This window comes from Pleurodeles waltl, chromosome 3_1 (assembly GCF_031143425.1).
Source record: "Pleurodeles waltl isolate 20211129_DDA chromosome 3_1, aPleWal1.hap1.20221129, whole genome shotgun sequence".
NCBI lineage: Eukaryota > Metazoa > Chordata > Amphibia > Caudata > Salamandridae > Pleurodeles > Pleurodeles waltl.
This window is the reverse complement of record NC_090440.1, coordinates 1,737,122,541-1,737,146,767: the sequence shown is the minus strand read 5'-3', so window position 1 is coordinate 1,737,146,767 and position 24,227 is coordinate 1,737,122,541. Positions and strand designations below refer to the sequence as shown.

The window sequence follows — 24,227 nt, the reverse complement described above, 5'->3', positions numbered from 1 at the left end:
TGATATCAATTACAAAGGGTGAAACGCATGAAATAAGGCATAGGGTGAGGAATTTCGAGACAGGGTCAATGAGGCTGTGATTTTGATTTTTACGGAAATAACCATAGAAAGTTTTCAGAATTTTTCAGACGTTTTCAGGTCCACATTGGTGCCCTCTCAATTAGAATGAGTTGTGTCTTGGTGGGATCTTCTTAGCTTCATTGGGTAATTGACCATATCATCGCTATCCTTAATGCTGTGGGTGAAATAAACATTATCACAACGTCCACAGACTTCTAGCTTGGACCAACACAGCAACAAATAACTTTTTGTCTTTTCAGTTTACAAGAGGACTTATGTCAGAAACGAAGATAACCATGTCTGTCATGTTGCAATCGTATTTTCAGGCTGTTTTGTGTGTCCCTGGCTACCTGTGAACACCAATTCAAATTCAGCTAGTGCAAGTACGCCATTCGAGCTCACTAAAAGAAGTACCAAAATATAATCATAAAATGTAAGCGCCGAGGGAGATTTAAAGAAAAGTGGCGCAACGTTGAGCTGTGCCAAAATTGGCAGCACTGCGCTGCGTAACTTAAGAAATGCAGGAATGCGCCATAGTTAAGGAAATACGGCAAATCCCTGCGTTTTCCCCAGCGCTGGCGCTAAATTTAGCTGCCAACGCAGGCATCCTTCCACCATCGTGCAAAGATGTCTGTGTTGAGAGGTGTGATTGTTTATGTGCGGGAAGGTGTCCCTTCCTGCACATAAACAATCACTAATGGCGCTTTGGCACTTCTGTGTGTGCGGCATTGTGCAGCACACACAGAAGTGCCAAAGCGTCATTTTCAAATGATTGTTTATGTGCACCAAGGGACACCTTCCCGTACATAAACAATAATTTCTGGCATTTTGCTTTTTCTATGCGTCTGGCAGAATGCAGCATACATAGAAAAAGCAAAAAACGAGGAGGAATAAAAGTATTCCTCCTCGTTGCACTCTGCTAACGGCATTCCTGGGGGTGGCATTAGATTTTGGCGCTGCCTCAGGTTTACAAGATTTCATAAATCTGAGGCAGCGTCAAAATGCAATGGGTGTTGCTGTGGCACGCCCACAGAAACACCCATTGCACGGCCCTTCCACACACAGTGCTGCGTGGGAAGGGGCCGTATTTACAAGGTGGCGTTAAGCCACATAAAGTGGGTTAACGCCACCTTGTAAATACGCGCTGTGCTTAGTGCCACAGGAGCATCACTAAAAGTGACACTCCTGTGTCGCTAGGGACCTTTAAATACGCCCCCAAGATTGTTATCATACCATGCGGACAACAAAACCGTGCTATTCCAGGCAGTAATATTCAAGAAAGCGACCAGGGCCAGATGATGCACTTGTCCTCCAGGTGAACATTCAATGGTCTCTGCTTACCAGTCAGGTTCCTGAGGCCCAGCTCCTTCAGTCCAAAGTTGCCATCCTTCCTGTAGTTGAGAAATATTGCCAAGGCATATCGGTCCTCGTAGAGCTTTGTCCCACGGATGATGCGCAGGTTCTCCAGAGGCAGGTAGTCAAACTGGTTAAGAGCCACAAGGACATAGCCAGTGACCTCCCTGATAGACTGCAAGAAAGAGGAGATGTTCCAAATTTAGGATCAGTACTCTGGGGATCAATACTCCTTCATGTGCATTTGAGAAGGCTGGCAGAAGGAAAAAGTGAGGTGGCAAAATAGGCCAAGTACAGGAAAACAGGTGTTAGGAATGGTTACTCAAGCAAGCATAAGTGTAAAATGCAAAGGTAGAGTGAAGGATTGATGTCTCTGTGCCTGTATACAGTATGCATGGAGGTGCAGGCACTGTGTGTTGTGTGTGTTCACTTGCCTGTGTGCAAAAACATCAAGAAGGGTGAATGGGGATGTGCATGTGACTGAGCAGTGACACAAACAAATCTCAGGAGACTCGGCTGACCTTGCGAGCATGGATACATGGGGGTTTGGAGTGACATGCTTCTAGGCAACAGCACAGACTAACGTTTCCACCCATTCTTCACCAGGACTGTGTGGTGGTTCATATTGTGCAATGAGGGACTTACAATTCAAATAATGCAAAACACCCAAAAAATTACGTAAACGATTTACTTACCTTTTAAGCTGGTGCTCACAACAGACTCCATACCGCCGCCCACTTTCCCCAGCAAAGAGCTACCTGCAGCTAGAAGAGGTTGAACTATAGCAGGAACATCAGCAGTGCTTAGGTTGAGCTGAAGGTTTCTGGTGCTTGGCACCGGCACTTAATTGTCCACACTGGCACTTATGACAGTGTTCCACATGGTGGCACTGATTGTGTGAATAAGCGATGAACTTACCAACAATTGTTTATTAATTCAATACACATTAACATTGACTAATACTTGCTGTCCAAGCCATACTTTGGGGGCCTTGAACAATCTGAATTGTTACATTTGTAAGGTGTGATGTTTAGTAGCTGTGTTGGTTTTGTCACTGAGGCATTGGCGGGGCAATAGGTGGGGCAAGCTGAAGTGGCATCTGAACAAGGGCCCTGGCACTTTTTTTTTTTTTTTTTACAAATTAAGCTTTAGATGTGAAAGAACTATGAATCATATACAGACAGAGGAACACATGACTGTCCATATATACATCAAAAGCGTCCCTGTTGCAAAAGGAGGTGCAGCAGGTATCACTTTACCAAGGATCTGGATTTTACACCGGCTCTCACTACACTCTGCCATGTTGGGAGTAGAGTCATACTGAATAAAAGGCTGAAAAGAACAATTTCCGAGAATCTGGCAGTTCAGAACGGTTAGCTGGTAGGGTTGGAGAAAAGTCTGTTACATGCAGTAACAAAGGAAGGATGCCATGGGTCCTGGTGCAGACAAGGAAAAGGCCCCTTGACTACTGTTAGGTAGTAAAATACAACATTTATCAGGATTCAATGGGTCCCTCAAGGTCTTGGTCCTGGTGCCACAGCACCTGCTACACCAATGGTAGCTACGCCCCTAGCTACATGTCAGAAATGTCCAGAATGTGACAGGTTCAGGACCAGCCCCTCAGCACATTTCCAGTTTCCACAAAGTTTGCTAGTCTCGATGGAGAAGGAAGATGATTGGATCCTAAAGTGAAAAAGCCAGTTTCTCCATGTTTCAAGCACCCTCTTAAAAGAGGACTGGTTGACGAAAATAAACACGATTTACTGTCTCTGCACGAAAAATATGTAGACGTTTCAAACTGATGATTTTCATAGTGAAGCACTGTATCTTTGCACCTTTATGTGCTGGTTGGAGGCAGCAGGGGAAGGCCAGAATGGACCAAATCAAACATCTTCTGGCAAAGTGACCACTGGCAACAAGAGAGGGAAACTGCTCTTCCAAGGAAGGAACGAAAGGGGCGGGAGAAGCATATCCGTGAATTTCTCAAATATAAAGAGTGCTTGCTTCGGAAATTTCTGTTCTGAAAGGCAGGAGGATTGTTATCTGTGAAATAACCTTCACTGGAAGCAGTATGCTGGCCTTGCAGCCCAAACACACCAACAACACCAAGCAGTTGCAGTCCTTTTCTTGTAAACACGATTGGTTCCAAGCACACTCTCGCCGCCTATGCCCACTGGGCGCCATCCCGAGTAGGTCCGCTTTCAGTGTTAACATAAACAGGGAGCACCCACATGTTAACCCTCGGCCTGCATGGAAGTTGCGTTAGACATATCACACCGCAGCGGAGTCTGAGTAGGCCAAAGCGGAAAGCAGCCACCAGAGTGGCCTTCTCTGCTCCTCTCTGCCCACCCCGGCAAGCCTGTGAGGTGTGGGCTCAGCAGGAGTGAGCGACCGATCTTAACCAATCAAGCATCCGTGCACTTTGCCAATCACTGCCGCTACCAGAGACCCAGGTTTCCGCCTGGACCTGGCTTTTCACCATGTCTGTTGATTTTCTCAGTGTGTGAGTGTTTCCCCTGCTCCTACGCCTCACGTCATTAGGCCTGTATTCACTAGGCCTGTATTAACGTTTCAGTTACCCTGATTTAATGTACCTATCTCTTGCAACTCTGCGTTTAGAAAATCATGTAAAATGTCCGAAATCATGTCAACATATCATTCTGCTCACTTTTTGTTCCTGCGGAGGACTGCATTGAGTAGAATATATCTTGCGGGGAACAGGTTTGAACAGAAAATCTATCACGAGAGACATTTTCTCCTTGAGCCAGTCCACTGTCCAGTATATCGAGTGACTTTTGGATGTGAGTGTGCCTTTATGTTCAATTATTACTGAAGACACCCCAAAATACATTATTGGTACTTGGGAATTAACTTGAGTGTACAGAAAAGCAAACAACATTTGAGAGGAAGGGTTAGTTCTGGGATAAAGAGACAAGATCAAGTACAGTTAAAGTAACTTAGCTGAAGGTTTAGAACATTCAAATAGACTTTCAACCAGGAATGATGGGTGGGCTTACTTAGCAGGGGGCATGGAAACTTAAATGTGAACTCTCCGTCTATCCTCATATAGAGTGTGGCTTTAGTGATAAGCATCAAAGGCAAGAGGGGTGGCCCATAGCAAATCTGGGGCAACCTTTTCACCAGGTGAAAACCTCAGGTATTTTCTGTTTTTGACCTTCAAGGACTAGACAGTCATGTGGGTGAGGCCAAGGCTTTATGCGAAGAGCTAGTCTAGCACCAGAGGGGAACATGGGCTCCATGAATAAGTAATCATAAGTAGGTAACACATAGGCTTACAAGGGAGGCATATGCGGTCCCATTGGAAGTAGGCTCTAGGATTTATGAACTGGGGAGGAACTACATAACACACAGAAAGGAGCAGGGAAAGGTGACTTTGGGGTAGAGAAATAGCCTATTTAGCTCAAAAGCAAATTCAGAAAAAACATTCTCCAGTCAGAAGAGTGTTCCCTCTTCTTTTAAGGCAGACAGCTTTGCCCAGAAGCTGAGGTGGTCTGGTGGGGAAAATGGTGGCCTGCAATGCAGCCCCAAGTAATTACCAGTGGTCGAGATTAATTCAAGCATTCCATTCATATGCTTTTTGTATTCTTTATTGTGATGCTCAAAGTGTGACAGGTATACCCAGCTATGGGTCCTGTGTTCTCCACCACCCCCATTGGAACTAAGCTGCACCCGAATGAAGAGGCCAAACCAGGCTTGGGTTGCTAGTGTTCTGGTTCACCGAGGACTTGTCTTAGCACTTTAGGCTAGACTATTTCTACTAGTGCAAGATCAAGGCTGGTTTTCATATGGCTGGGTCTGATCCTAAGTGGCATGGTGGACAAAAATAAAGATGGACATGGATGTGGGCCAAGTAATTGCCAATGGCTGAAATTAAGTCAATGTTAGAGCTGTCAACCTTAGGTTGGTCTTCCACCAAACTTTGTTCTTTACTCCTCTATTTTTTGCTGATCTAATTTCTGCTGTGCACTAAAGTGCACGTGGTCACTCCCTAAAACATGACAAAATGGGCTCACACCCACTTGGTACATTAACTTTACTCGTAGGTCCCTGGTAAAGTGGTACTACATGTACCCAGGTGCTGTAACTTAAATGTTATTATGGGACCTGCAGCACTGATTGTGTCACCCACCTAAATAGCTCTTTTATACATATCTCAGGCCTACCATTGCAGCCTGTGTGTGCAGTTTTAAACTGCCATTTTGACCAGGAAAATAAACCTTTTCCCAGGCCTAAATCTTCCTTTTTAATGCGTATAAATAACTCCTAGGGTTGGCCGTAAACAGGTCATAGGGAGGGGTACGTGTATTTAAAAAGTCAGACATGTACTTTTAGCTTTTACATGTCCTGGTAGTGAAAAATTCTTAAATTAGTTTTTAACTACTGCAAAGCCTGCCTCTCTCATAGCATAAGATTGGGTCACCTTATTACATTTAATAAGTGATACCTTTCAATTGGGAGCAGGTGATAAAATCGAGTGTGGTGTCTAATGAACTGTAATTTAAAACCCTCTTCAGTGGTAAAATGTGATTTTAAGTCACAATCCTGAAAATCTCACTTTTAGAAAGCTGGCACAATCTTGTCCTAACCATTTGGTGCCTGCAGCCTGTATCCTGGGTCACATGACTAGGTGTAGCTGGCAGTTGGTCTTTGTATATTGCTCCCAGACAATGAGACAAACAGGAGATACGTGTTGGCAGAATGGGCCATCTATGACTTGATAGGGGGAGCAGTTGCCACCTACCACACTTGCACATCACAAAGCTTCTGCCTGAGAAAACTCAGAAGGGGATTGACACTAGTCCTCAGAAAAGCTGGGGCCAGGACAAGCAGGCAGGAAATTCCAAACACCTCCGGGGGTGAAAACCTCCACAACGTTTTCCTACTTTAAAGCTGGACAAGGTATAAATATTGGACCCTCACACCAAACTCTTCAGTACATCTCTGGACCTGTGGATACTAGAGAAGCAGGACTGCTGTGCTGATCTGCTGCCAAAGGAATGCAACTCTGCTGCCCTGTTACCCTGCGTACTGAGAAGGAAGATGGACCTGCACGCTTCATCCCAGGCTGAAGTGACTCCAGGTGTTGGCTGACTGACCTCATTTTCTGAGGTACAGGCACATAAACTCCAGAGGACTAACTGCATCTGCCCGACTGATGTGCTTCCTGGACCTACAGCTGGACCTACAACTGGAGCTGCCTGAGCCCTGCTGGCCTCTGCTGGAATGAGTTCTGACCCTCAAGAGGTGCCCCTCCAGCCCTGGACCCTTGGTGTGGCATCAGTTGAGCTCCTCTTTTCAAGAAAAGTAGAAATCCTGATGGCTCTCTGCCACCGTGAACAGGCCAGTTCGTGCCAAGATCTGGCCACCTGTTCCACTCACTGTGAAGCTCCAGTGAACTCAACCCTTCATGCTGCAGCGACCACCAGCGACGACTGGCAACGCATTATCTACACTTCACTCTACAGCCCTCAGTGACCACCAATAATCTCCAGCAATGGCCATCTGAGACACCCAACAGGATATTTGTGCTGTAGTGATGACCATCTGCGTTTCCCAACCTGCTCTCTGCACCATGACAACCATCTATGAGCCTCTCCCTGCTCCTCACAGACCCCTCTTCCGTGAACAGAGCTCTTTGTGTGGCATTTTTGAAGGTACTTTTTTCAGGGGAACTAACCTTGTCTCTGTATCCAGCCCTTGCTCCAACACAGTCTGCATGAACTTGTGACTTTCACCCAGTCTTGCACGACCAGTTTTACTCTATTTTTCTAGATTGTTGTGATATTTTTCTAATTTTGTTTTCACTTTATTTCTGTTTGAAGTGCTGCATAAATACTGTGCACATTGTCTCTAAGTTAATTGTTACTGCCTTTGTGTCATGCTACCTGAGGGTTGAGCACATGTTAACTTGGGGTTTGCTAGTGTTTCAGCCTGGACATCAATTGTGGTTGCTGCTTGAGCAGGGTTTCCCCTCCCTCCACCAGTAACCCATTTCCCTACATGAAAGCATACCATCAATTAATTTTTTTGCATTCTTAGTGGGCAGCAGAGCAGCATCTTATAAGGGTAACTCTTATCCCTGGGCAAGTTTGAATGACTGAATTTACTGGAATATATTATATTCATGTCACCTGGTTAGGTTCATAATCCATTATTTAACTTCCTTTGATCAGGGAGCTGGGCTGGACACAAAGCGGGATAATTTTTTGGGGTTGGGTGGCTTTCTATACAAAGGATATGCATTGGAGAAACATTCACACCAGGCCATCACATCCCCTTGACCCTCAGGGAGACACAACATTATTCTCTGGGAACGACACCAAGACTCTGCAAGAAGAGAACTAACTTCCCATTTCCTTTACGTCCAAGACTAAATTCACATAGTCTGATGGGCAGTAGACTGATGCACCTCTCCTAATACCAAGGGGAGGCTTGAATAATCTCTGTCATCAGCCCTTCTAAAGCAGGCAAATGGGGAGCTGAAGTAAGTGAGGGAGATTGTTTTTCTGATACTCCTGCCCCTCATACACATAGCTGAGATTTTTTTTTTTTTTTAAAGAAGATAATGCATTGCTCTGTAGAATATCTGACAGCCATCGCCAAACAGTCTTCTCTTTAGGCACTTGACTGACAAGGAATAGCTGATAGAGCTTGGCAGGCCTGGTACTTTGGACACAAGTTCGTCACAAGTGGGGTCAGGAACAAAATAGGCATGTGATGTGCCTTACCACCGGCAGTTGTGGATAAGAGGCACACTTCTAGTCAGTGCTTAATTTGTAAATAAAAACGTGCCAGTGCCAAAAGCTCTCCTTTGAAACACACAGCTGCTGCAATTAAATGTGCAAGCACAGAATACTGAGGCAGTGTAATCCTGAAGCCATCTTGGGCCTCTTTAAACCATTTACAACCATTGCCTGCCCCTTCAGCTCACTCTTGCAGCTTTCTGCTTTCTCCCTTTGTGAAGCTTTTTAGTTTTTCTCTTCCTCCATCCTTTCCACATGAGTCTTTTGCTGGCAGTAAATGCATGAGGAAGAAAAATAAGTGGCGACCCTAAAAATAAGTGCTAGGGCCCGCACTGGAAACCACCGGCTCAAATTAAGCACTGCTTGTAGTGCTCCTGCACTATGACTATGAGGGGGGATCAGTTTCTAGGCAGCTGAGTCAGCCTCACTGTTCGGCCATTCCACTCAGCATTACTCTCATGGCTTTCTTTTCCTATTGCAGCCGCACATTTATGAGCTGTTTCTAGGTTGCCTCTCGAGACACTCACAAACAGCCAAATTCAAAGACAATTCTTATGTCTGAGTTGTGTCCTGGCAGAGAGCAGGTGTTTTTCTTAAGGAAGTTTAAATGGACAAAGCCACTGCCACTAGCCTATGTTTGTAAACAAAGGTGCAACCTGGCAGGTCACTTCACACGTCAACCGTTCTAAAAGATGAGTGAAGAAATTAAAGAGCTTTACGGAATAAAGCTATCTGACAGAGGCAAAAGATCTCCAAGTGAACAGTGAAGAAAGTGTATCTGACAAGATGAAATGTAAGAAACAGACACTGTGTCACTCAATTCATGTCAAATCCAATTTATAGTGTGTATGTAGATAGATGTATCTATACATACTAACAATTATCTTTATATACCACACAATACAAACTGAACAATTTTCTGGCACTTGTGAAGTGTAGTTAGATACTACCAGGTTCAATAGTTCTCATAATACACCGAAAAGCAGAGGATTAAGTTGAAATCTGCATGGATTTAAACTTCAACTTTGCAGGTTGCACACAAGTGTTAACCTTGTTAGTGCTCTCCTTACTCACTGAGTGCTCTTAAAAAGGCTGGAACTTACACAAGAATCTCTACAACAAACCTATTAGCCCTCTCAGAAATATGTCCAGGGTACAAATATGTGACTTAGCATCCTACATAAAGTGCTCTGCAGCAGGCATGAGTGCCCTCTACGTTATATTATGATGATGCAAACCTGTATTTAGCGGATTACTCACGGATCTCTTCAGCAAACACATTGCCAGCATCAGCGTTTTTACCAGTATTGTATCCTAAGGCTGGATACACATAAATCTATATAATAAGTAACATTCCACTAAAACTATCTTAAAATATTAGCTGTATGGGACAAATAAAGTCAGCCAGCACATCAGTATTTCTTACATCACTTTGAGCAAGATCACAAATCAGTTTGTTCTTCATCATTATCACATGTTCTTCGTGGTAACTAGTGCATTTTTGGATAAAACAGCCATATTACCACATTGTGTTTGTGAATTTGAACCAACACATTACAATGTTACAACAATGCACCACAGCAACATAACAGCGATGTACCATAACACACAACACAACAGCCACAGCATACCAACACTACAAAACAGAATACAATACAGTACAGCAGCAGCACAAGACCATAGCCAATGGGATACACCCCAATAACTGCCACTCAATAATAAAGAACTCAATGCAACACAACATATAATAGGACAACCCATCGACATTGGATAACAACACACACTCAATACAGCATAATACATCAACAAGACAACACCGCAGCACAACATACAATACAACACACTTAAAAAACTCAAACACACCAGAGAAAGAAACCCATAAGCACCCAGACAATAGCACACCAACATAACACATACAGAACACAGAACATGAATACAACACATGTGCAGTGGCCTCATTAAAGCAACACAATACAAGAAAACAAAATAACATATCAAAACAGCAATCAAACCTGCAATCACAACAAATCAACTGGACAACACAACACATACTTTAAAATAACAAAACACAACATAAAATCAAAAAGCATTAACAAGAGACATTACAGGACTAAAACCAAATCATCATTACACAATAAACTCACAAAAGCCAATGTACCAACACAAACAGCCAACAAAATACAACACATCAACACAACACTAAAGAAACACAGCATACAAAAAAACAACACTAACCCCCATACCATTAAAATACAGAGCACCAACACAAAGGAACAATAATATAATTGTGTTTTGCAATGCTGTCACTGAGGTGTCACAGAGGAGTGCTGCTGTTTTGTGTGGTTGTTGAGTTGTTTTGCAATTGTGATGTTCTTATTTTGTGGCATATTGTACAATATTGTATTAATTTATGCTGTTTTAGTATTGTGTTGATTTGTTCCTGTTGTGTTGTGTTTCATTGTGTTATGTTCTGTGGTGTTTGCTTTGCATTGTTGTGCTCTGCAGTTGTGATTTATTGCCGCCTTTCTGTGGCATTTTTAAATTGCATTGCTCTATTGTATTGTGCTTTTTCAGTTGTGCAGGCCTGTTGTAGACTCTCTGTGGGCTTTTAACCACGCCCACCGCATGCCCATCACTATCACTTGTTCATGGGCTTACCTTTAAAAAATCCTTTGTTATCATTTTTAAATGCTTTACATTTGTACCTCCTTGGGGCAGTTTTTTTTACCGCCTGGGCCATTGACCCTGTTACGTGGATAATTGCACATTTGCAGATACGTTTCAATGTGAGCAAACTTCTTTTTCCTTTTGTGTCTGTCCTTCATGCTCATGCTCATGGCAGCCATGGCTCTTTGAATCAGCTCGCTTGTGTGATCTGTTTTGCTTTTCATTTTCAATTTAAGTGGCAAGTAAAGTCCAATTAGGAATTTACAACGCCAACAGCTCAATGTCGAGCAAATGTGAGACCCATTGCATTGCAAATGCTTGCTGTATTCTTGCTGTGTTCTGTTATTATGCCACCTGGGCTGAGTTATAGACCTTTTCAGACGATGCTACGTTTCCAGCCAAAACCAGTACATTCCATTAGAGTTCCAGTGAAGGTCAGACATGTACCAGGGCCAATGGTGGTAGCATCTCACTGCTCAGCAGTGCTGAACACAATAGGGACAAATCAACACCACAGCGCTAAAACAGGATAAACCAATAAAACAAAATATTTTGTAACATACTACAAAATGTGGACATTTCAATGTCGAAACAACTTAGCAACCACACAAAACATCAACAAACAATAACAACATAATTCCAAACACAGTAAACAATTATAATACTGTTTAGTGTTATTTTACTACTGATACAATCAGACTGTTTTTATAAGTGTCCATTAAAGAGAAACACTCCAGCTTTCAGATGGTAACACCATCACCAAGAAGCTTCAGGTGACTTCATCAATTAAAAACCTATACTGAATCCCAATCAGCATTTAGATTTTCTGATTAACCTTTTTTACTAGTGTACATTTCTTTCATATAGCAGGCAACCTGATGATGAGACTTGTTTCTTCCTTAGGTCTGCCCCTCGCTCTGCTTCAAATCACAATACAACCGCCCCCACCTTCCTCGGGAGCACCCACAACCGGAATTAACCATTCATGAATGATTATTTTAACAAAACGTATGGAAAATGTTTTTGCAAAATAAAAATAAAAAATGGTAACATTGTTCCTCAAAAGATCCCTCTCACTTTGTCTTCTCTCTAGCTTTAGGGCGTTTTAGAAGATAGGTCTCCCTACATCTATGTCACACACCGTGCCTTAAAAATAGCTCTTCTTACTCTCACTTTCTGTGTTTCAGCCATCCAGGTTTTCGGTTACAGCTGAATTTCCAACTGGCAAATAACTGTACCGAAACCAGACGCGGACTACTGTCACTTTAAAAGGAGCTTTATATGCTTTGCGCATACTTTTATGATGCTGGGAATGGCGCAGGAGCATGTTCAAAATATTGCGAGTGCCCACTGAGTGTCTCCGATCTAAGGGAATAGATGAGTCATAGGCAAGTGGAAAATCAAAGACCGGAGGAATGAGAGCGATCCCAGGATCCCACGCGTGTCATCTCTGGGTTCCAAGAGACCCCACCAGCCCGGCTGAGAACGGTGGCTGCAACCTGTGCCCTGGCATTGGCTCACACAGGCGGGGAGATGGTGCCGGGCAGCCCACAGCGCTTCCTGCCCGGCTGCTCCGACAGACAGCGCAGCATGGAGTCCAGGCACCGCGCGCTCAAAGTCCACAACCGAGAGAGCACGCCTTGAATTAAACAGGCCCGTGTGCGTGATTTCTTTTGATATATTTAGAAAAAAGCGTTTTTCTTGGCCCATCATTTTCCAGTGGAGTTCAGCGGGTTGTGACAGCAGCTGTCTCGGTACTGGAAGCAGATGCGCAGCGACCCCAGAGGATATCCGCGTCGGAGGTGGCTCTCCACAAGATTTGCTTAGCTGGGTTCCATATTTTTCAGTACACAAAGGGGACTGAATCTGAAGAAACGTTGAGCTTTCTGCTCAGAAGCAAAATGTTCAGCCACAGACTTAGAAACGGGTGAATACTTATGATATTTTCAAAAGACAGCTAACCTATTGATGCAATAAAGTCCAGTATACAACACAACATCGGTGAACTATGAACATGCTGGACTGGATGAATCGCTCTAAGGGAAACCAAAGCCATTATTGAGCAGTTATGGATATGTAGCAAATGTCTATTTTATCTTCTGGCTATTAATTGTTCTATTAGCTCAGCATTGCATCTGCCCACAGAAGACCCCCATAACGGTTTTAGGCCACCCTTCTGACCATCAGAACATGCTTCTATATGTAGATCACAGTTTCCATTAGTTGACCATAAACTGTGAAATAAATAGTGTACATTGTAAGGCAAAATAGGAGCCTATTCCCTAATACCGAATATGTTAGTTTTATATTACACGTTTTTTGGGGGGAGCTAGCTTGAAGAGGTTGTTTTTCCAAACAGACAAATATTTATTAAGAAGATTGAACGAAGCACTGGACTATACTGTTTGGCAAGCTGTAGTAAAAATAAGAGAAAAAAATATATATATATATATGCATTTTTTTAAAATATATATTTTATTAATAGCATAGAAACAACTACAACAAACAGCTTGAGGTGCAGTCAATAGTTACAATTGACTGTCGACACATTGTACAAGTCCATCTAGATGGCATAAGTTACATTACATCCCTATTAGGACCCCTATGTTGCCCATCCCAAGACGTATTGTTGCTTGTGGGGGCCTGGTTGAGAGCCAAGGCGCTGTTCGGCTTAATGTTACTAGACCCGGTTTGAATCAGAGCATTGTTAGCGTGTTCTAGGGAAAGGTGTTGTGGCAGGAACCGGCGCGCAGTAATAACCATGTTTGCTTTTAGCCTGCTGTCTATAATGAGGTGGTGGGTGACTTGGTTATGGGAGGGATAGATCTATTTTGAGTGTAAAGGTAAGAGCGGAATTGGCCCCATATGTTCTTGGGTGGGGAGGTAGGTGGTAACAGTTCACCATATTCATCTAGTTGTTCTTGGCAGTATGTGACATCTTGTACCCTCTTGTACCCAGGCAGCTATGGTTAGGGACGGGTGCCTACCCCAGTGTATGGCCACTCTACTTTTAACTAGCAGGAGCAGCATGGCTGTTAGGCGCCTGCACTCAGCAGGTACCTGCGCAACATATCCTAATAATGTCACTAACAGCGTTCTAAATGGGACGTGGCCAGTTATCTGTATGGTATCGAAGACTGCCTCCCAGAATGCCAATATCAGCGGGCATATCCATGGCAAGTGTAGGAAGGAGGCCTGGACCTCACTGCATCTGGTGCATTTTGCCTCTGGAACTTAGCCTATTTTGAAGAGCTTTAGCGGGTTTCGGTAGAGGCTGTGCAAGTATGTAAAATGTATCAGATGTAGTCTGTGGTTAGGGGAAAGGTGGTCAATGTGCCCACAGCAGTATTCCCATTGATCATATGATAGTGTTAAGGAGAGGTCCGCATCCCACTTTGCATGGGCACCTGATGTGACGGGTGGGGCAGAAGCCTGGGTGGAGGTATAAAGGCAGGTGATCAGACGTTCAGGGGATGGGCACATAAGAATAATGTCTAATGGTGGTAATGTGGGTGGCGCAGCAGGGAAGGTGGGATGTAAGGTACGGCATGTCGCCCGAAGCCGATAGTACAACAGTACGTCTAATGGTGTGTGACATGTGCCTTCTGCCTCGGGTAGTTGTGTAAGATATTGCCCATCGGGATATATTTCAGCAAATTTGGAGATTTTGAGTTTGAGAGCCCGTGTCCTAGCGCCGTGTTCCTGTAGGGGGGGATCATTGGGTTCTTGAATAGCAAAATGGATGGTGCATATAATAGGGGTAGTCCAGCTTTTTTACGTAACCCCTCCCATGCCCAACGCACACAGGCTACCGTGTTTATTTCCAGTCTGGGTATCTTGTAAAGGTTGAACAGTGCCGTCTTGAGGGGGATGGTCCTACTCTATCTGCCTCTATAGCGGTATGCAGTAGAAAAGGGGCTGGGTATACCCAAAAGTGGAGATATTGTGCTTGTGCAGAATAAGTGTAAAGTGTCATGTCCGGCGCCCCCAGTCCACCCATTGTCGGTGGCAGAGTGAGAAGCTCCCAGGATGCTCTGGGCTGGGAGGGTACACAGATTGGATTTTAAACTTTTGAGGAATCTGGTAGTCAAGGGAAGGGGAATATTGAGGAACAGATAGAAGAACTTGGGATGGACCACCATCTTTGCAAGAGAGATGCGGCCTGTGAGGGATAGTGGAAGCCGAGAACATATTGGTATCCTGTCCTCCAGGCAGGTCATCGCCTTACCATAATTTGCTTGCCAGAGAGCATTGATGTCTCGACTAAGCCAGATGCCTAGGCAGCGGACTGGTTCCTCCACCCACTTGAAGTGGAAATTTGAGAGGGAATGGCAGGGTCTCATCCGTAAGGGGGAGTGGCATTGATTTCCCTCTGTTTATCTGCACACTTGAGTGTTCTCTGAAATGAATCACCTCTTTTATCATAGGAGTCAGGTTGGTGCATGGGTCACGGGTATAGACCACAATGTCATCAGCGTATATTGAAATCACCAGGGCCCTGGAGGTTAGGCCAATACCCCTGTTTGCGTTGTGTTGTTGTAGGTGTGCCGCTAGTGGTTCCATCGCAATGGCAAATAGCAAAGGTGACAGCGGGCAGCCCTGTGGTGTTCCTCAGGTGATCTGGAAATGTTTTGAAACAGTCCCATTTGTGTGAGCTCTTGCCATGGGGAGGATGTATAGAAGGCGGATCTGTTTTATAAATATAGGACTAAGTCCAATTCTCTCCAGTAGGGGGAAGACGCATGTCAACACTAGTGTACCATACGCCTTTGTGGTGTCTAAAAAGGCCGCCGTTGCCTGAACATGTGGGGCCAGGTGGTGCATAATGGCAAAGATTGTGCGGAGATTATGGGATGTGGACTTGCCCGGTATATAACAAGCCTGATCTGGACAGATAATTGTGGGTGTGAGTGGTAGTAACTGATTGGCCAGCACCTTAGCAAATATTTTATTATCAACATTGATGAGGGAGAGCAGCCTATAGGAGTCGTAGTGCAACTCAGGCTTGTTCGGTTTGAGTAAGGTAACTATCATAGCCTTTCGCATGGAGGAAGGGAGGCTTCCTGTGTCTAATGAGTCCTGGTATATGGCCAGAAGTTGGGGGGCCAGTAATGGGGAATATTCCTTATAGAACAACGTGGTAAGCCCATCTGCACCTAGGCTTTGTCACCAGGGAGCTCAGCCATCACCCTAAATATTTCTTCTGTTGTGATGGGGGTCTCAAGGTAGGTGCGGTGAGCTCGGTCCAACCATACCAATTGTATCATATCAAAGTACATGATGAGTTCCGGTTCGCCCGTCCCTGAGGTTGCTTGATATAATTTTGCATAGAATGTTGAGAATACTTGTGCTATCTCTGGTGTAGTGGTGACTAAGTTGTTAATGGGGTCCATGATTTCAGCTACATGAGAGGAGGTGGGGGTGGAACATGTAAACCTCGCTAGGGTTCTGCCCGGTCTGTCTCCCTCGCCATATTTGCACGCCTAGGTTTCTTTATGTAGGTACTGAGTTTCACAGTTGGCCTCATTTCTGAACTCCATTAATTTAGAGTTATTGTCCTCCAACAAGTCATCTTATTTTGAGTGGACAAATCTCACCCTCAAGGCTAGCTAGTGATGCGCGTATGGATTTAAAAACCCCAGCCTGCTTTGCAATACATGTGCGTCTTATTACCACCTTAAAGGCCTCCCACAGTGTTGAAGGTGATTTAACTGAGTTTATGTTGTGGGCAAAAAATTAAACAATCTTTCAGAACTCATCACAGAACACAGTGTCGCAAAGTGCGCTGGGTGGTAGGTGCCATGAGAAAGGACGTGGAATGGTGTGGGGAAGCCGGAGTTTTAATAAGGCTGGTGCATGGTCTGATAGTGTGTGGGGAAGTAGTGTAACCCAGGATAGTACCCCTGGTGACACTATTGAGAAGTCAATGCGGGACCACGACCCAAGGTATGTCGATATACAGATGCCGGCGAGGCTGTGTGGATGGGAGGGTCTCCAAATGTCTAATAATGTGTTCTCAGTCATTATTGTGCATAATATTGTAGAGGCGTGCGGGTGGAGTTCCTGAGATCCCCCTGATCTGTCCAGTTTATCATCAAGTACAGAATTGAAGTCGCCCCTCCAGATAATAGTCCGCGGACCTTGGCTCTGTTTCTTTGACCACAGTGTGGAAAAAAAGTTTGGGTCATCCGCATTTAGGCCGTACACAGCTGCCAATATTACTGACGTTCTTTCCAAGGAACCTGCTAGGAGTACATATCTGCCTTTGGGGGCGAGTATTGTTTGTGTTGTTTGCCAGGCAAGGCCTCTGCCTGATAATATTGTGACCTCCCCTGACGTATCTTGAGTATACAGATGAGTAAGCTGCATCCCAGCCTCTGGCTCTAAGGCGAGGAGAGTTGGGGTCCACTAGGTGTGTTTCTTGCAAGAAACAAATGTCAATACTTTGTCTGTTCAGGTAAGAGTACATTGGTCGGTCTTTACTAGCATCATTCAGGCCATTTATATTCCAGGGTAGGCATTTCACAGTGGCCATGTCAATGTAATGTGTTCCTTCTTGTGGGCCCAGCGTATTAAATACAGTTTTTGGAATGTGGTGTTGAAGTTCACATATAGAATGTGTAACATCCCGTACCTCAGCGGTGCAAATTTAGACAAACAGTTAAATGTCACAACGAAAGAACAAACCTCCCATCCCACCCACACCAACCCCCAAACTTGGTTGAGAAATGGTTCCCTTCTCCCTCCTCAGCATACCCAACTTGGTCTAAAGAGAACAGTTATGGGAGCCATCCTTTGGGGCGAATTGACTTTGGGCATGTCCCAGCTTTTTGGCTGGGAGGCCGGCAGCCAGGTTCAAAGACACTGCATGGTGCAGCGCGGTGGTGTCATTGCCTTAATGTATTCGGTGAGCTTCAGTGTAGGGGATCCACGAGATTGGCTTAGTCATAGTCACTTAAATCAGCATTCCCGCAGCCCCTGTCGAACTACCCATTGTTCCACGTTTCCTGGTGGCACATTTGGCAGATTTTAGGGCTGCCTTATCGTCTGTGAAAAAATGTGCTTTCCCATCAGCTGAAATTCTGAGCTTGGCAGGGTACAGTAATGCATATGGTATTTCAGATTTCTGAGAGTGTCCCAGGATGAGGAGGCAGCGCAGAGAAGGGGCCACCTTCCACTGCCTTGGATGTCGCCGCCTAGAGTGCCCCACCACTCCCCCCCATCTTCCAGACTTCAGCAGGGGGCTCGAGCAGGCCCCAGAGGCGATCCCAGGAAGAGTTAAGTCCTGGGGGGGCTCTCCACTTAGTGTGTGGAGTATCTGTTTTCGTGTGCCAATCAGATGACGGACTCTTCATGTATGTCCCGCTGGGCCGTCACCCCATGGGGGGGGCAGGGCGAACGGTTTTAGCAATCCCTCGGTCTCTTCCTCTCAGGCCTGAGGGGCCCCCCCACTTACCTGTTTCTCACCCGCACCACTGCATGTCTGCTCGGCGCTCCTGCATTTGGCCTCGGGTTACACTGCGGGCCGCAGGCCACAGGCCTCGCAGCAGGCCACCGGCCCAATTAGGACCATGTGCACCAGCGCAGGACCTCTCATCGGCCGTTGACCTGATCTCACGCCCCCAGGCTCCAGCCACTCAATCAGTTTCCCATCATGCCTCTGCCATCTAGGCCTAGGACATTCAGCCAGCCATTTGGAATCCAGAGGCTGCGCCTCGGCCCCCGCACATCAGGCACCGCGCCGAGATGGGCCCCGGACCAGCTTGGCCACACAGTACTTGGGGCCACAGTCGAGCAGCGTCCGCCTGCCTAAATGTTGCCTACCACTGCAGCATCTGTTGATGTTAGCGCTGTGCAGCTGGGCCTTCATTATTTATTTTGTTGGATTTAACTCAGCCGGCCAGCAGAGCCCACTAAGGAGCAACCATCTTGCTGTGTGGCGAGACCACGCCCCAAAATAAGAGAAAATATTTAAGTACATAGTTAAGAATGCAGATTTTTTTTTAGGGAATAACACTTGCCTTTTTAAAAAGGATTACATTCTCTCTGTAGAAGAGAGAGACTGTTGAAGCAGTTCTCTGTGAGGTGCGGCTAACAATGTGTACTAATTGAAATTAGAGTGTCCAACCTTTCTTTACATTTCTGACTATAATGTTGACTAAACAGCGGACAATCATAAACCTCTGCTGAGTGGTTTAGGGCTGTCATGATCATTGTATTAAGCTTTTAGAATTTTAATGAAAACATTCATTGACTTGTTAAAACACCATTCTGTCTGTGGAATAGAGAGATGGTGAAACTGTTCTCTTAACTGGTAAGCCGAACAATTGTCTCATTTACTTTTCATGAACAGAAAGAAGATTAAAAGTTCAAAATAGTGAAATTCTGTAAAATGGTTTGTGCCTGTCATTACTGAATCATTTTCATGAAATATCAAAACTATTTCATAAATCTCTGTTTATTGCAAAGAAATAATGAAATAGTTCATGCAGACTGTAGTAACAAAAGAGAAAAGTATTTTTTTCTTAAAACCCTTTGTGGCTTTATAATTCAGAGGTCTTCTAGCAAGGCAGAGCAATGAGTGGAGATGGTAAGTAGAATGTTCAGCTTTCACGAACACTGTCGATTAAATAAGAGACAATGATTATTCCCCGAGATAGCTGAAGCTACTGCCAGCAATGCAGATTGCACCTTGATTGCATTAAGAATGTCCTGATTTTGCTTGGCTTTCACAAATAACTGCTAATTAAACGATGAACTATGGTTAAGCTCAGTGACCTTTGAAATGTTTCTTACTAATTAAACAATGGGAGAATTTAAAGTTCCAGAGGCTATCATTATGATGCTATTTCCTTGAAATATTGAAATGTTTTAAGGGTCCCATGTGAAATTAGAATGTTCATGCCACTTCATTCTGTACAATAAAAGCACCCAGACACCTACGGCCTTATTATGAGTTGCCCGGTTCAACCGGTGGTGAGGCGGAGGTCAAGCCAGCGGCCTCACCATCGCCATATTACGATGGTTCTACCAGGCTGACCAGCAGAAACTATTCTTTTACGACGCTTCTGCTGGTCAGCCCGATGGAAACAGGTTGGCGGCATTGCCCTCGGCTCCCATAGCGTTGCCCTCAGCTCCCATAGCATTGCCCTCAGCTCCCATATAGCAGACAGTGTGCATTCCGAGGGTGCTGGCAGGGGGGCCCCTGCACCACCCACGACATGGTCATGGACAGTGCAGGGACCCCCTGAGGCCCCTAGCACTGCTGTTCTGACAGGGTGGGGAACCTGACATGAAAAGGCTGGCAGAAAGGGAAGTCAGGATCAGCATCACAGCTGTGCCGAACTTTGCACAGCTGTGGCTGACCACAACTTCGACTGCCGCCATACCGTCAGGATCCATGATCCCAGTGGTGGCGGCGGTCTCCTGGAAGTCCGACCACCAGTATTGTAATCTGGCAGTCGGACCACCAGGATTGCAGAGGTTTGGTTGCCACAGCAAGTTTGGCAGTCTGTGGACTGCCAAACTCGTAATTAGGTTCTTAGTGTCTACAGTATAAATATATGGAGTTCATTAAAAAAAACTACTCTTGAGTGATGCAGGGTCATCTGACAGATCCCTAATGCCTACTCGTTCTTGCTGAAAGCAAGTGGGAAATGGTAGGTGGCGGGACTGGGTTATAACTAACTGCTTTGAGAGATACAGAACTATGAGTAAGTCCCTGATGACCACTCTTTCTTGTTGCAAGGACCAGAGTGAACGAGGACTTACGGATTAGGCATTGGATACCTGGCAATATCCCTCATGTTCACGTAATGCCAATCCTGAGAGTAAAAATCCCAGAAGGAAAACAAATTGAGAGAGAAAATCATGAGGATTTAAGAGGGATAGACATGTTTTGAAGAGAGTTTGAAGTAATAGTCACTATGATTCTAGATTCCATTCATTTATTCCAACAAATGCCTCAGAAAAGCAGTCCTACTCCTTGTGCTGACTGAAGCAATCTTATAGTACAGGTACACCCTCACTGACAAAAAAACTCTTCAACATTCTCACTTTTTGCCATTGCAGCTCCATGATCTAACTCAATAAGCTTAATTCTAGATCACTCGTTTTTGCATTTTTCTTAGCAATACACATCACGAGTTCTATTTGTGCTTATAGGATCACATATGCTTACATTTAGTTTCTTAATGGTACTTCCTAAGCACATCACTTCACAATAAGAGCCTAAACCATGCACTACATAATATGTATTTTTCACGCTGATGATGCTGATTATAAACACTTACTGATCTACACTTTGGGAAAATTAATTTATCACTTTATAGTGGCCCACAGGTCCCCTATAGATATATAAAATCATTTACAAGTGTTTTATTCTTTTAACTTAATAATAAGGCTAACACATATTAGAACAATGGAATGCTGGGGGCTCCATTGAAAACAATGGAGTGCTACAGGCTTTTACTGGCCGGTAAAAGCCCGCAGCGCCAACATTCCAATGTTCGCTTTGTTCACAGCAAGAGCTGTGAACAAAGCCCCACGGAGCCCGAGGGGATTTTAATCCCCTCGGGCTCCCTGAACATTTTTTTTTTTAATAGAACATTCTGCCCTGAGTGGCAGAATGTTCTAATAGCCTTAGAACCCGCCGTAGCGGGCTCTACCGGCTATTAAAGTCCCTCTCCCTTGTTAAATGCCCTCGCCTTCGGCTCAGGCATTTAACGCGGGGAACGGGCCTTTAATAGCCAGTAGAGCCCGCTACGGCGGGTTATAAGGCTATAGTCGAGCACTGAGGTTTTTTTAATAGAGCAAACTGTTTTTAAGTTAATCAGATCAAGATCCATATTTTAATGGTCTCTGCTGTCTACAGAGAACTCCCCTCATATCCCCATTACATTAATTGACAGTGAACACTGTTGGATGGATGTTGAATACTATTTCCTTTCTTATATCTATCAATCTTTATTTGGTTTCACAGGAGCCCATTATTGTGCTATTGCACTGCTGCTCCAGGTAGACAGTCAGTTGAAAGTCTCTATAAGCTTCGGTTCTGCTTCAAAGTTTTCTAACTATTCAAAACAATTGTGTTTTGCTCTTATGATTTTCATCTAGGAAAGATCCATTTCACACAGACTAGCTGGGAAATTCTATCTTGAGGCAATAAATCATGTTGGTTTAACCTAAATTCATCCAAAATAGTAAATCCCCTTTGAATGGCTACAAGGGCAAACCACCAATGTATCTTAACAAGATCAGTAAACATTCTTGAAGTCACTCATACTGCTAGGATAAGGAAACTATATTCTCGCATGCTTGGTAAAGGGCTTGCAATATAAGAGAAGAAAGCACAGCCAAACAGAGGCATCTTGCCCCTGGAGATGGTGATCTACCCTAAACGCAAACTAATTATGTGCCAGAATGCTATACACTACAACCAATTACATTATATTATGCATTATTAAAACACATTAATCTTATGGTTATGTATTATTATAACTCTTGCTTATTATGCTCTCTTATGAAGAATACGTAGGAAGATGATACAACAACAGGCACTGTTTTTTTAATCAGATTCACATATTAACGTATTGAATTTAGCCAGAACATGCATGCCATCTCTGATAGGCATTGAGTCAGATGACACATGGTGATGTAAATCTATTTCGAAAAAAAACTTGTTTTTCAGTCAAGCCTCGTACTGTACCGCACATGATACTATAGGCATGTGGATTTATTACGAACCTATGACACGTGGATCTTAGTAAAAATGCAGCGGTGGACCCCGCATTACACAAGGGGAGAGCCAGATGGGGGGTAAGGTTGCAGGGGGGAGAGGAATGGAGAGGATGTGTTTGGTTGGCCTCAGACGGATGGCCAAACACACATGTGCACTTAGGCGCACCCTCTCCTCCTCCCCCTTCCACCTCCCATGGCCCAGCCACGCCCCTCCATGCACTGCTGGCTGTGCCAGAAGCAGAAAAATAAAATGATCTATTGTTTTCTTTGTCTGCTTCTGGCACAGTCGTTGGGGCGAAGCTCCTTCACCATAGCGAAGGAGCCACCCCTGGGAAAATGCTTACTTGTGTCACTGGAAATGTTTATATCAGAGACATCATTCTTAAAAGCAAATAATTATTTCTTTATTATTTTCGCGCTGTTACTTTTGCCTCCAATTGGCCCTAGCATTCTGCAACCAACTTGAATTATTCACAAAGAAAGGAGGTCTATGGTAGGTTTCTTTCTCATCTGCCCTCTGCTGCTTAAACCCTGGCTCACTGCTGGTCATATCTACAAACACCGTACCGGAAACAGCCCCCTTCTCATTCTGAAATTGGTGATTATCATCATCCATTTATCATGAACTTGCCTCACATGGTAATGCACACTCCACAAGGAGCCACAGACTGTGAAAGAGCAGATGAGCTCAGTTGGATATAAGCACAACTAATCAACAGTGACTCAAAGTTGTTAGGAAGTCTTGTTCGTATTAGCTGACTTTGAACAACTCAGTAAATTACTAGAAGCGTGCCCATTCGAGATTTTGGAGAACACCTGGAGTACACATTGTTGTGACTCTTGCGCCTCACAAATGACGTCAGAGCTCCAGGTTAAACTGTCCAGCTGTAACCTGATGTCTTTTAAAGGGCATCTTCAGGTGTGTGAGAGGTCCTTAGGAGGTATATCACACCATTACAGCAATCCTCTCATTTTTTCCATCACCTTATCTGTGTTCCCTTTATATTTATGTCTATCATGACTCATACTCCTCTTTGTTCACAAGTGGAGAGGGGCTGTGGGTGCATTAAGAAAGATGACGGTAGTTGGAGAAAGTGCAGAATTTGATAACAAATACGAATCCCTGTGTCTCCGTATGTCCATCTGCTCCAGTCGTGCAGATCTTGCGTGGTCTCAGCCCTTTTTATTATCCACTACTAGTTCTTTCCTATGTCTGTCCCATACATGTTCTGTGCTTATTTCTTTTGTTGGTTCTCCGTTTTCTTCCTGGCTTTCCCAAAGCTACTCCTTCTGTGAAAGAGCTTTTTCTATTTTGATCCTTCCCTCATCCCTTCCAACCTTAATTTGTGCCCTTAAATTGTGTGGCATGTGACCTGCCAGCAGCACTAGATCAGCAAGATGACAAAGTTCACAGATGGCAAGCAGAAAAGTCAGTTTGGTTTTAACCACCCTACAGCACACCACCAGTTCAGTGCAGAGTGTGTTGCTTAGGGTGCTGCGTGGCTCCTGTTAACAGAGAAGTGACAATCAGGTTTCCAGGACATGCGCATTGAGGGCCTGGATGTCTTTCCAGCATCAGTTGGTTAGAGCTTCACCTGGAGGTGGTGAACGAATATTCCATGAGTACAGCTCCCTAAATATTCT

The 24,227-nt window shown here is 44.5% G+C and overlaps 1 protein-coding gene across 1 annotated transcript in view; it reads right to left on the bottom strand.

The window, feature by feature from the left end:
- Positions 1-24,227, bottom strand: part of ERBB4 (erb-b2 receptor tyrosine kinase 4) — a 1,957,545-nt gene that overhangs the window by 934,952 nt on the left and 998,366 nt on the right. Inside the window, exon 3 of the mRNA XM_069225651.1 lies at positions 1,402-1,588. Coding sequence (XP_069081752.1) covers positions 1,402-1,588 — 187 coding nt within the window. The remainder of the gene's footprint in view (positions 1-1,401; positions 1,589-24,227) is intronic.